General features: G+C 45.6%; 1 protein-coding gene across 2 annotated transcripts in view; it reads right to left on the bottom strand.

Moving 5' to 3' along the window:
- Pde9 (phosphodiesterase 9) overlaps window positions 1-14,238 on the bottom strand; it is a 142,037-nt gene that overhangs the window by 46,446 nt on the left and 81,353 nt on the right. For both annotated transcript variants that reach the window (XM_033381934.1, XM_001354408.4), the window contains exon 3: window positions 4,318-7,105. In XM_033381934.1, the coding sequence (XP_033237825.1) occupies window positions 4,318-6,298 (1,981 nt within the window). In that variant the 5' untranslated portion in view covers window positions 6,299-7,105. The remainder of the gene's footprint in view (window positions 1-4,317; window positions 7,106-14,238) is intronic.

The raw sequence follows: 14,238 nt of genomic DNA, 5'->3' as shown, positions 1-14,238 counted from the left end.
CTCATCGCCACTTCACTCCCAGTACTCTTTACCACTCTCCTCGCTTTCCTCACCAATCCTCTCTCTCTCTCTCTTTAAGACACCTCCTTCTCCTTGTCCCTGTTTCTTTTGAGACTTACACGACATGGCATGATCCGTGTGCCGCTGCCCCACTTCACCCCACTCTGCCCCAAAAAGTTGTCTTCTTGCATGCACTTTAGTTTGCCAATAAACGTGCGTCTCACCACCGCCCGATACCTTGCCACACCTCTCTCTTTTTCTCATAGTCATGCCATGACATACTCCACTCCCCGCTCGACCACAAGCGTAATATTGTAATTAATGACTTAAGAAATAGCAACAACAGAAGCAAAGGATGAAAAAAGTTTCAGGGCGCCACAAAATTTGTTTTGCTGTGGCACAAAAATTTCAATTAGGATTCCGACCACTTCTTATTATCATAAAGGGAGGGCAACGTGCAACGTGCAAAGTGCAGCATGGAGCACGCAGCGTGCCACAAACCCAAAAAAACCCAATGAAATGAAGAAAAATTTAAATTGAAGTGAAATGAAATATACTCAAATTCTTTCATTGTCTCCTTCCGGATTCCAAACTCTTGAGACATTCTATCCACTGAGAATAGTTGATAAATATTTGTTTCCCTCAAAGGACTCTCGAAAGAGACACAGAGGGAGATGTGGAGATGAAGCTATTTCTCTGATGAAAATTAAGAACTTATCGCCAACATGTCTGTTTTCCAGAAAAGTGCACTACAGTGGTCGAGAAGTGCGCATCATCCGGCTTGGATTCGATTTTATCTGCACACCCTTAAACCGGCACGAAGATGCTGCTACTCCTTTCATAACCATGGAAGCAGAGACAGGGTCAGGGATGGGACAGGGCTCTTTTTCCTTGGCCTGTGGTTCGTTTTGATTTACCAAACACTTTATCACTTAATGTTCGTTTGTGGCAGCTTACTTTTTATACCTCTCCTACTCTACTATATACTGATCAAGTTATATATATATACTGTGAACAAATACTCGCAGAACACATCACTCACTGTCCAGACATTGTCTTTCGCTCTTGGCTCTTTTGCGGCTGGGCCAACTCTTGTTAAGTGAAACAATTGAATTGTTAACTGAACAATAAAGTATTTTATTTTTATTAGATTTTTGCTGGATCCAGCACTGGCTCTTTCTCATGCTTCTGCCAATCTTTCCTCTGTATACTTACCAAGCTATTCCTATCCCATGGCCATTCCCATTTGCCTTTTGTCACATCTTTATCGTGTCGCTTCCATCGTTTATCTCGAGCCTAAGTGTCTTTCGACTCTGATACGGCTGATATGGTCGGGCTTTTTTTGGCGGCTGTCTCGAGTAGATTTCCAAACATATTTTTCGACTCTTGTTATATGTCATTTCTATTATGTTTTCTTATTGCTTATTATGTTCCATATTCTCTTGCCTGCTGCCTGGGTGGTCTTCTATTCCTGGTTTGCTCCCTTTTGTTCGTCGTGGCTTTTCTGTTGCCGTGGCTATTGCTCTTCCACTGTATAGCCAAAGCCATTTAGGTTTCTGAATTTATGACCATTTGGCGTTCTGTGGCTATTTTTCAAATGGTTTGGCAATTTATGTTTTCTGGGCTTTGACACACGCGCAGCCCGCTCCCCACGTCAACCCTCTCTTACTCTCATCGACTTTCCACTGTCTCCGACTTCGAGTCGGTATTTTTGATTTACGAGCACGAGAGAGAAAGAAATCCCTGAAAGTTACCCAAGCAACAAGCTTAAGTCCAATTGAAAGCCTTAAGAAAATGGCCACAAAAAATCTAAATCAAGGAACATTTCGCCCCTTCCAAAAGTGATTCATAGTGTTGTAGCCGGATCAAGTGTTGATTCACCCGAAGGAAAAATGTCAAAAATAAAATCTTGCAACATGTCTAGTAATCCATTGAAATAGTTCAAAGTTTTCTACCATTTCTCGTGCCCAGTCGACTTCTTTAATCTCGCAAAGTGTTGGGTAGCGCCCAAAAGAGCTTAATCGTGCGTTAACTTCCAACAGGAGATTTAGTATCAAATTCATCGAATATGCCACATGGAACGCGGAAATTAGCAGACCCAGATGATGGCCTGGATAAAGACCACTTACAAGAGCAATCAGTCGAGGCACGTAATCAGCTCGGAGGATTAGAGGAAATCTGTTGAGCGATGGAAACGATGATAGAGGATAGTTCAGTGGAGTGGAGTGAAGTGCAGCTGCAGGAATCCTAGTAAGAACGAGGGGGAACGTTGTGACTTGCTCCTGGGACCGCAACTCTACATTTATACCCGATACATAGTCAGTATGGCGCTCCTCCGCCAGACGAGACAGACAGAAAATCAGTCAAAACGAATCGTCGAGCGCTGCTTTGTTCCTCTTGGTTTTAATATTGATCCAGATTCGGCAATCTGGTAGATATGGTCATTCTCTATGATTGTCCTTTTTTTCGGATACACATCAACTTGCACCACAAATCTAATATACCCCCATACTCATTTTTAGTATCGGGTATAAAAATGTATGAAACGATATCAACAGGCAACTGGCATCCCGAATGCTGGATAGCTGGGAACACATTGTTGGCGAGCAAAAATTTAATTGAAATGCTTGAAATGCGACAGTGTGGAAAAATGCCAAAAAAAGTCACATAGAGGCAGCACCTGCTCATAGGAGAGTATGCTAAGCGAGCTGCAAGGACAAGACACCAGGGAAAAGTAAGTGGAAAGGGGTGGCGAAAGCGAACAGAGAGAAATAAAAAATGTGAGAGAAGGGGAGAGAAAGATGGTCAAAAGGGAAACGTATCCGAGCGCCTGGCGTCGATATAAAGACAACTTTTTAATGCCATTCAACAAAGTTGTGATCGCTCTTGTAGTCTGTCTTGTTTGTCTGTCCCTGACAGGACACACGGTACACATAAAGGGCGTACTGCCGTAAAAGGCCAAAAGAGTCGAAGCAATCGAGACACCCCCGACCTGCAACCAAAGACTAGAGCTGAGTGAACCAGAAAGTCAAAAATAAAAACTTTCGATGAGCTGGAGAAAATGCGTGGCCTGGTCCTTGCTGTCCTCGTTGCTTTTATTATATTTGCGGCACGTCCTTAAAGACCTTATCGTCCAAATAGAAACCTAGTCAGAAGGACAGTCAGGACTGTAGGACAGTCAGACAGAAAGACAGAAGACAGTCAGAAGTAGTTCTTGAGTATCTCCATCCCTGTGAATCGTTTGCCATTTTGTTTGCGAATTTATTTTACTTACGAATACTCACTTTTATTTATCGTAATCCTGACTTCTGATATTCCTGTGCAGGAATTAAGAGAGTCAGAGGGGAAAACTAATCAAATTCTAATCTCGGTGCGTCCTCTGAATGCTTTCATATGATATTCATTTGGTTTTTACAGAATTTATGTTGGCTAGACTGGGAGACCAGGGAGCTGTGTGTGCATTTATACCGGAATTGAATAAAATATATCCCACCCATGGAGTGCCAACAGTCACGCTTTCCCCCGTAACAGAAACAGAGCAACAAGCAACCGTTCAACAGAAACAGAAAATGTGGCATTTTGTACTGAATTCTGAAATGATTTTTCCATTTCATTGTAGTTACTTTCGAATCATCCATTCATGCACCCATTGCTGTTGCTCATGCCTCATTTGAGGCGATTACACACAACAACAAGCACAGAGCAAAAGCAACAAAAGGGTACATCCACGGAGTCGGTACTCCGTGGCACTCTGGGGCGCTCCGTGGACCATCAATTATCCTTCAGATGAGATGAGATGAGAATGATGGCCTTTCCCCATTTCCTTTGATGCGATCCAACCGAATAATTTAATATTCTTACGTACATATGAAACCCGTATTATCCTCAAATTAAGTTAAAATTGCCATCAGTCGAACCGGATTGTTTCACTCGATTGGAATTAAGCCAAATCAATCGATTGATTATTTTTGAACTTTGCAGGTAATTGATATTAAAATGGATTAGTGAGATTCGCTATCCAATGGATTGGATTGGCTTGATTTCATTTGATTTGATTGGTTTCGTGTGTCACCCGATTTGATTTGATTCGCTGCGCAAAGCCATTAGCGAGCTGCTTTTCTATAAGAGCAGGTACGAGTAAGAGTTGTGATGGTTTTAAAATGAAACAAAATCCGGGAGTCAAAGCTGTCAGGATCAGGGAAAATGTGTTGTAGAAGACTCTCAAGAAATTTTGCCAGAGAACTTTCAAGCATAACGATGTCAGATCTATTGTTACTTAAGAATTCAAGAGAAAATGAATGTTGTTTTGCTACTCACATAACCAATTCATGCGCTCAGTGTACTCGACCTTGCGCTTGAGATCCTTGACCAGGGCGCGGAAATCGTCATCGTTGAAGTGACATTGAATGATCGTGTTGTTCAGTTGAAGGATGCTGTACTCGTTGTTGCCGTTGCCATTGTTTGAGGCTGCCGCTGCGGCAATGGTGGCCATGGCGTCCTGGGCTCCGTTCAGGGTATTCGACTCGATGTTTGTTGCACTGGAACGCATTTGGTTGGTGACGCCTACGCCCACTCCAACACCGACACCGATGCCCATGCCCATGCCGGTGCCACCGCCGTCCACATTGCTGCAGGACTTACTCAGAATGATGGTGGCTCGATTGGCGATCGAGTTTGCCGCGAGCAGGTGCTCCCCGGCTGCGCCGCAGCTGCCGCGGTGGAAGGGCAGCTTCCCCGTCGCCGTGGCGCAGTTATTGTTCTTCAGCGTAATGCAGTGCAGTTGATTCGACAACGCCGCTTGAGCCGCCTGTACCGCTGAGCAATCGCTGGCGCGGCGCCGCCGGGGATTCTCGCTGTCGTCGGGCAGGCTGGTGGGCTGCAAGTAGGAGGCGGTGCTTGTGGCAGCCCCTGCCACCTGGCTGGTAGAGCTGCCGGGCAGTTGCTGCTGCTGCTGATTGTCCGGGCTGGTGACTGGCATGTTCGACATGGATGTGGACATGGTGAGGGCCAGGCCGGTGGTGGTGGTAGTGGTGGTGGTGTTGTTGTTGTTGTTGTTGTTGTTATTATTATTGTTGTAAATGTTATTGCAGTTGTTGTTGGTGGTGTCCGGGGAGTTGCAGACGCGCTGGTGCCGAATGACGGTCAGCTTGCAGCGGTGCTGGTCCTGGTCCTCGTAGAACTGGATAAGTAGCTCCTCCAGCAGGTTGATCGGAGTACTGGTAGAGGCGAACGACTGCGAGGCGGAGGCCGAAATGGACACGGAACCGGAAACGGTGGCGGCCGCTCCGCTTAACGTCGAGCTGCTCGAGGACTTGCGGCGTACAGTCGTGGTCGTGGTGGTTGTTGTGGTTGTGGTTGTGGTTGCTGTGGCTGCTGCTCCTGATGCTCCTGCTGGTATGGTGGCTGCTTCTGTGTCGTCAGGCTGCTCCAACTGATCCTCGTTGGGTGACTCCTCTTCGGGCTCCTCCTCCTCCTCCAGGTCGCTGCTGCGACTGCGACTCCGGCTGTGACTGTGACTGCTGGCCGCCTCGATGCTACTGCTGCTGCTGTTACCTGGAAGCGGTGCTGCCTGGGCTGCTGCTCCAACTGCCACTGCGGCAGCTGCCAAAAGAACGGCGCGCTCCCGCTCCTTGCCCGGATCGAAGATCGAGTGCTTTAGCAGGATATCCTGCAGCTGGCGGCGTTGGCGACGAGCGCTGTACGGATTGACCAGGTGGAAGTCGCCGTAAAATTTTGACAGGCCTCGGACCCGAGATGCTATATAGCCGATCTTGCGCAGCAGCCGCACATCGGCGCCTAGCGTGGTGGCTGACTGTTGTTGGTGCGATTGTGGATGCTGGAGTTGCTGCTGGTTGCCACGTTGCAGCACGGCATTACCCTTGCCGCTGCCACTGCTGGTGCTGCAGTTGCCCGAAGATCCCTGAGCTGTCTGGCAATCGATCTCAATGTACTCGCACTCCTCGCTCTCACTCTCCGCCAAGCTGCTGTCGTCGATGTCGCTGGTTGCAACTGTTGATGTTGCGGCTGTTGTTGCCGTTGCCGTCGATGTGGCTATAACAGTTGTGGTTGTGGATGTCGCTGTAGCCGTTGCCGTGGTGGCAGCCGCAGTGATCTCGGTCTCGGTTATGGTTGTGGTTATAATTGTGAGTGTCTCGAGGGTTTCCTCGTCGCTGCTGCTGGTTCCTGTTGCTGTTGCAGCCCCTGCTGTTGCAGCGCCTGGTGCTGCTGCAGCTGCTGCTGTTGCACTGGTGCTGCCACGTCGACTGCTACTGCTGCTGCAGCCGCTGTCTTGGTACATTTATAGGCAACCCTCGCGAACCCTTTTCTTTTGTGACTCTTGCGTTTGGCGCGCGGTTCGCTCGCGCTTACTCCCACCTCTCGCGGCCCCGTCCGCTGCTTTAATTGCTATTATTTTTTCTGATATTTAACCGTATTTGTATTTGATTTGGTGTTTGCTGCTACTGCTGCTGCCGCTGCATAAATTAATTTTGAGCGGGCAGTAAGGATATCTCTCCTTCTATTTTCCTTTGCTCTTTTCCGTTTGCTATATTTTTACAAGGCTGGCGCCATTTTATGGCCATTTCTTTTGTTACTTGCAATTTGTTTTTGATGTTTTTTATGCCACGGCAGCAAAATTATGTAAATTCTCGCTTGCCGTCTCCGTCTTAAATCGCGTATACGCAACGCAGAACAGAGCTCGTATCGCGTATACGCACTGGTTGCCGCCGCTCAAATCAATTCAGTGGAAAAGTTGCCGCCACACGCATTTTTGGGCATTTCAACCTCTAACACCACCCACTCTCCACGCTCTTCACTCTCCCCTCTTCACTCGCGTGACTTTAGTGCTTTTTCTTGCTATTTTCCACCAGCTTGTTGCTGTTGTGTTTTACATTTTATTGTATTTTAATTTGCATTATTCAACTGTTTGTCTGCTTCGCCAGTTATATGCTTCTCCTTCCCTTCCAGATGACTCCCAGATGACACCCTTTCCCTCTGGTCTACCGTCTTCCCTCACTGGTCGGTGGGGCGTTTTGCGTGGTTGGGGTTGTGGTGTGGCTTCACTTCCGTTTCCGTTTGGCAACGATTCCGTTTGACGCTAACAAATCTAGAAAAAGAGGTAAATGGGAATTATTTATAAGATTTTGAGGGTATGGAAAGGCTAGTCATATGATTCCTAATAAAAATGTAGTTCCCACACACTAAAGATAGTAAAGTGAAAGTTAATGTGTGTATCACTCAGAAGAAAGCGTTTCCGACCTAAAAAGTGTATATATTCTTTATATTCGTGCAGTGTGCACCCTCTGGCGGAGGAAAGCCATACTGATTGAATATCAGGTATAAATTTAGAGTTGTGGCCCTAGCTGCGACTCACAACGTTGCCGCTCGTTTTAATAAAGGCTTTTCTAAAATATTGGGTCTTGATAAAAAAAGATACAACCGGCTTTCCATTCAAATTGTTTTCACTTTTTTGGCAAATATGGCATTAAAAAAATTACATATACATTTATTGGACCGTTATCCTTGTAATTTATGCAGATCGTGCAGTTTTTGCACCTCATAGGTGGTGAATATAAGTTAGAATTTCTGCCGGTCTGATTAGGGTCGAACTTTAAAAGGCAAATGAAAAAAGTTCAGTTTGAAAACTTAATTTCGATTTTATAGTCTGTGAGATCTAAGAACTCAACCAGACGTATTATGTATGTGGGCATGGGGTATGATTTTTCTTCTTCCGCTTCATTCGCTGCCGAAGACTCCCATTTGTTTACCCTCTAATATTATATGAAATCAGTAAAAGGAAATGGGAGGAATGCGTTACTGGTATGATATGATATACAAGAAACAAAATGGATTAATATATAAATATAGAGACCAAGATCGAGTGACAGATACGGGTACATACATTAACCGAGGCAGAAACAGATACAGCCTGTAACCATAATGTAAATATTTTATGAAATATTTTTCCTGCATGGTGGGTCGACGGATCTACAGTGGGTCTACGTATATTCTTGACGCAATGGTTGCTCTGTGCCTCCGCTGCCGTGTGTTGCCGTTCCATCGATTGAAATGTGCAGTAAATGTGTGTCCCCGTAAATGTGAGCGTGGGAGTGGCTTTGGGGGGCGTGGGTCTTGCTGGTGATTGTTGGTTCTTGGTTACCATCTACCACGGTACGAGTACGACTATATGGCATACCCAGACACCGACACAGAAACAGAACCGCTGGACACTCTACAATCCCAATAAGCAGACGTGCGCCGACCGCAGAGACAAAGGCGTTGTCCCACTGGTGGTTGGACTTGTGGCGGTGCAAGGGGTGTCGGGTGTGGGGTGCTGCTGAGGGTTGGGAAATTGCACAAAGCTGTGGCATGTGGCAGGCGGTCATCAGCAGAAGCAGAAGCACCAGAGCCGGCAGTGGGAGCGGCAGCGGCAAGAACTGTCGACGATGTTGACAATGACAGCAAATGTCAAACAGTGCTAGACACCCGCCCTCACGCTGCTAGTGTATGTATTCCCACAATTTTCCTGGACCCTGCTGGACCTTGTTTAAGTGCACTGTACCTCTCTCCCTCTTTCTGTTCATCTGTCAATCAGTTTATCTGTCTCCTTTGTTTTCCTGGCAGCAACTCGTGTGCAACTTCCACAATGGTGCACAGAGACAAAAGACTGCAACATACCGGTGGCTGTGGCTGTGGCAGTGTCAGTGCCAATGGAAGCAGCTCCTTCGAACCTCTTTACAGGGGTCGGTGGAAGCTTTCTTCCGCCATCGAGAAAGATGACTGGCCACAACAGCTACCCAGAACTGAACGACAGTAAGGGGGGGGGGGGGGGGGCTGGCTGCCTGACTTCGCAAATTTTTAAAGTCATGTAAGGGGTAAGCAAGCTTCACTTGAATTTTGGATATAAAGCATTAAGCAGCAAATCGCATTCTAGAGCATCTCTACAATTGAACATATTTTTTTATTTTATTTTTTTATTTTTTTTTTTAGTATTCTATTACCCTGTCCTTATAAATTTTTAATTTTGATTTCAATTCTTCATCAGCTAGTTTTATCCTGTGCTGCACACTCATTTCCAGGCTAATTCAAGGAGTATACAAACACAGAGCTTGCAGGAGGAATCCTTGTCGAGTTCCCATTTCCATTACCACTTGAAAATTCCGAGCGCATTGCGAACAGCTATCGTGGCGCATCCATGCGTGCGTTCCTGGTATTTGGACGATTCAGGACAGGACTGGATGGGAAAATGGGTTGAGAGATGTGGGATGTGGAGTACAGCAGATGGGACAGAGTCAACGGTGGTGCAGCCACCATTAGCAGATGTGATGCGGCAAAAAGTCGAAACAGTTCGGAAAGATTTCAACTTTGTTGCATCTAATTATGGGGCAATTATTTAAACAAACAAGGGTACGGACAGAGACCCACACACACCCATATATTCATACATCTGTACCCAAGTCAAACACAGATATATACACACATACACATTCTCGCACATATAGGAGTGTCAATATGAAGCCGCAGGTGGCGCAATTGCCACCGCTGTCATGGCTGACAAAACGCTAACGCAAACAGAAACCACAACGAAGGCGGCAAAACGCGGCCTTGTTCCCAAAAACCCTCACCATCCCGAACCCACACCACCCACTACCCCCGTACACAGCGCCACAGCAAAACCAAGAAAGCCTCAGCCTGAATGTTGGCCAACTGTTGAATGGCGGCAACAAATTTTTCGGTTGTCGGCCATTTTGCTGCTGTTTTTGTTCTTTGAATTTTATTTATTTACCGCGAACTCAAGCCAAAATGAAATGTTTTTAATAAGCTTCGGGTTAGCCCCCAAAATCACCCAAGCTCTCAAATTTACCCACTTTGCCAGCTTTGTGACCTTTTGCCACCACCGGAAACAAAAGGGAAACAGGGAAAGTGGGTGTTTGGGTGAGTGGCTGCGAGCTGCTGCCCGCAGACTGTGGCATGTCGTGAAACAATATTTAAGAGAAGACATTTATTCATTTATTTTATTTAAAATATCATACAAAAAGAACATATAGCTCATATATGTATAGGTATCTTTAATGGGAGCTTAAATTGTCTTAAGGCAGCAGTAGATTTTTGGGATTCCTCTAGTTCAGAGTTCTGGTGCATAATAGGCTTCCGAGAATACAAAAATTTCTTATATCAAAGATGAGAAAAGTGTTCTTAATATTTATCCCACTCTACTACCTTGAAACTCCATTAAATTAAATTTTTAGCAGAGAATATTACACATTTTCTTCTTTCGCAGTTCTCACAAAATGCATCGATTAAGGCAGACACTAACCCTTGATTGGGCCAAAAACCAAACTAGAAAAGGGCGATATAGCGAGAGAAAGGGTAAGGGTTAAGATAAGGGTTAAGTTAAGGGTAAGAAAGTGATGCAAATCGTTCAATCGAGTCTTCCATGGGCGTTGCACTTTGCCTGGAGGCCGTCGAAAGCGAACAGAATCAAATTGCAGCTCCCGCCGACAAATTGGGAGCATATGGCGAATGCCAAGGGGCCTTTGTCGGAACACCATCAGCATGTCCCTGGCCGTGTCCTGAGAGTACTTGTGTCCAGTTCGTGTCCTGTCCTGCAGGTTCTTTAAATGCATAAAAATGTGCAGTCTAATTTCCGCCAGCACAACAGCAAAAGGGATGAAAAAAAGTCAACATTTCGACTCTGATACACCCCGGTACTTGGGGCGTAGCTGAGTAGCTCATGGCAACATGTTTTGAAAATGGGTAGATAATTTCTGAGTGTCATATCAATTCTGTAAACCGTAGTGTGGGGAAATATTCGAAACATGAAGGATCTGCATGAGCATCGGTTTTGGCGTTTTACCAGTTAGATACACTTGCTCGAAATGTTTTATAGTTTATCGAATACAATATCTTGCATTCTACGAGTGTGTAGACTGGTCTCTAGCTTTTATAGTCTCTGAGATCTAGAGGCTCATCGGAACGGACTGACAGACCTGGCCAAATCGACTTGAGTATTGATGCTGTTCAAGAATATATATATTTAATGGGGTCGGAAACGCTTCCTTCTACGTGTTACACACATCCACTTTCACCACAAGTCTAATATACCCCTATACCATTTTTGAGTATCGGGTATAAAAATGGCGGAACGAGAGGAAAGCAACAGCAGCGACACACATTTTGCGGTTGATATGAATATCGATTCAAAGCGTTAACTGTGCCAGCTTGCCCGGCCTCGGCCCCTTTTCTGATCCCTGCTCCAGCTCCCTCTCCCTCTCCGTCTATAGCTATAGCTACTGCTTCGGGTCCGACCCCACAAACACCCCCTGAAACCTGCCCATCCAGTCACCGCCTGGGAGGGGTATATATACTGGTATGTAAACTAGAACTTTGTATAAATTTATGTGCACAACAATGTTTATGTTGTTGAATAAACGAGCAGTTTTGCATGCGGGGCTACCAACAAGAATCGAGAATCCAGAGCCGTTTGCTGCCTCTGCCTCTCTCTCACTCTTTGTGTGTACATATGTGCTAGTGAGTGTGTATGTGCAGCTGTAATGGCAGGATGCAACATGAAAATGGCGTGTGGCTGGCAACGTTTTATTTTCTCTCACTCTGCCTCTCCCTCTGCCAATGGCTCCTACACCGGCTCCAACTCTGACTCTCTGGCTCTGCGTCTGACTCTATTTCCCCTTAATTCCTTCAGCTGCATGTGTTGCATGTGTTTCTATGTGTGTGTGTGCATGTTGCATTTGCTTAAAATAGGAAATACGACATGCAAGAGTATGCGTAAAGGGAATAGAGGCAAAGTGTCTGCTGCCAAGCTCAGAAAATATTCAATTTGAGCACGGAAATCGCCTAACAGCCCGAAATAATGGACAATGACTGCTCTCCTCTCTCTTCCTCTCCATCTGTTTTTGGCGTGGCCAAGGCACACTCTTTATATGGGATCCTAGGACCAAAACCTAATTAAACATTCGCAACACACTTATCATGTTTGTCGAGAGAGAGAGGGAGAAAGAGCGAAAAAGAGAGAAAAAGAGAGAGAAAGGTGGAGAGAGGCCGTTGATATGCAAAGAATGCACCACAAAGTGGCCCATGTGACACCAAGGAGATGCCTGTTACATGCGGATACTATAAGAAACGAGGGGGAGTGAGTTGCTGCTGCGACCGCAACTCTGCATTTATATTCGATACGTAGTCAGTATGGCTCTCCCCCGGCAGACGGCGCGTACATTGAGCCACAAAAAGTATGTGCGAGAGAGACAGCAAATCAGTCTGAACGTGTCGTCGGGCACTGCGTAGCCACTGCAAATTGATTTGTTCCTTTTGGCTACAAAAATGATCCGATGTGATTCAGGTTTCTTTCTGAATCTATTCTTTCTATTCTATTTCTATTCTTTCTTTCTAATATCTATTCTCATAGATATTGTCATTCTCTACAATTTTGCGTTTTTGGTTTTCTCGTCTCTTTGAAATTGTGGATGCCACAGATTTCCGTTCTTTGTGGAGGCGGAAAAGGGCGGGGTGAAGTTTTGAAATACACTTGTGACAGTGACATATCACAGAAGTCTGGATACAAAACATCGTTGCTCTAGTTCTTATAGTCTCTTAGCACTAGGCGCTCATAGGAAACGACAGAAAGACATGGCTCAATCGACGATACTGATCAAGAATATATGTATATACTTTATGGGGTCGGAAACGCTTCCTTCTGGACGTTACATATGTACATCCACTTTCCCGACAAATCTAATATACCCCTATACGGTCGTGGCACCATACACAAGAGTCGTTTTCTAAAATCGGACGAACCAGAGACGAGATATAGAGACTCCTTTTTAAATAGGGGTCATAAAGTTCCTTTGACTACATTATTAATAACTCAAGCACGCCGATGGCCTTATTTACCATGGTAGAAATGAGCTCAGAAAATTTTAACTTGGCGTCTAATATAACACCGAGATCATCAACCAGGGCAATGCTCTCAAGATAGCCTCTGAATGCCGCATTTTGCCGTTAGATTCCGTTATGTTCCTTCTCAAATGTAGTTGTAGCGTTGGTATTTTTTGTACAATATGATTGGCAAAACGGCTGCACCTGATTGTTTATCCATATATACAAACGATACCCTAAACGATGCCCAATTAATGTACTTATAAAACAAAAACTTTAGGAGTGAATTTATTTCGACTTCTTCCGAGTTTTAAAAGATTTCGGGACAAAATACCACAAAAAGATGTTCAGTTTTGAATTTTTAAGCCCAATATTTTCCAGTCGATACGCTTAAGCTACAAACTGTTCAGGTTAAACTTATAGCTGCATCTATCATCTTTTCAAAATTGCAAAGTTCAATTTTTGCCTAGTGTAGTGTAGAAGCGTTGTCTGACCCTTTGATTTTATGGAATCCCACACACACATACACAATAACGCTTTCAAAGGATGCTGGCAAACATAGTGGTAGTAGCGGGGGTTTTTAATACGTGGTCCGTGGAGTGGGACAGCAAGGAAAATAACGCCAAAGGCACGTGTCTGCTTGAGGAATTTGCGTCCTTGGACGTAATACTTGAAAAACAACGGAAGAAAACTGGCATACTTCAAGGCGGGGCGGGGATCTATTATCGATCTAACCTTCATGAGCGCCTCATTCTGTAGGGGAGTTTCGTGGAGAGTACGCGATGAGTTTACGTTTAGTGACCAAAAGGCGATCCATTTCGACTGCGGAAAATCCCAGAAGAGACAACGAGACAAGACTACCGGCCCTAAATGGAAGGATGGCCGCCTGGATGTGAAAACTTTCGCGGAGTCTCTGCGCAAAGCCAACTGCAGCCCAGTTCGGGAAACGGCAGAGGGCCTGGCTCAGAAACTGGCAAAACTCATGGAGGAGGTGTGTGATGCGGCAATGCCAAGAGAGAGACCAACCATCTCAGGAAAGTTGCCTACGAGCAATAAGGTGCTATCATAGGGCACGGGGTCGCCCTCATCTCGACACCACGAGGGAGTGTTGAGCTTGTAGGACGGCTTGGTCATCTTCTTCGATATCGTGGCTATGGCCAGGGCTTGGCTAGGTCCTACTCCCCCCTACCAATCTCATACCCCCCGATGCTGTTTCCTCCGCTAAGATCGCTGGTGGTAGTAGCAACGCTTGTAGCAAGCATGACCTTCATGATGGAGACCTTCATGATGGGCTTGATCTGGGCGACTGTGAGCAGCTAACTTCCCGAGGGCAGTCCTATTTCCAAT

The sequence above is a fragment of the Drosophila pseudoobscura genome, chromosome X, assembly GCF_009870125.1.
Source record: "Drosophila pseudoobscura strain MV-25-SWS-2005 chromosome X, UCI_Dpse_MV25, whole genome shotgun sequence".
Lineage (NCBI taxonomy): Eukaryota > Metazoa > Arthropoda > Insecta > Diptera > Drosophilidae > Drosophila > Drosophila pseudoobscura.
The sequence above is the reverse complement of the archived record's forward strand: the minus strand, read 5'-3'. Positions and strand labels throughout refer to the sequence as shown.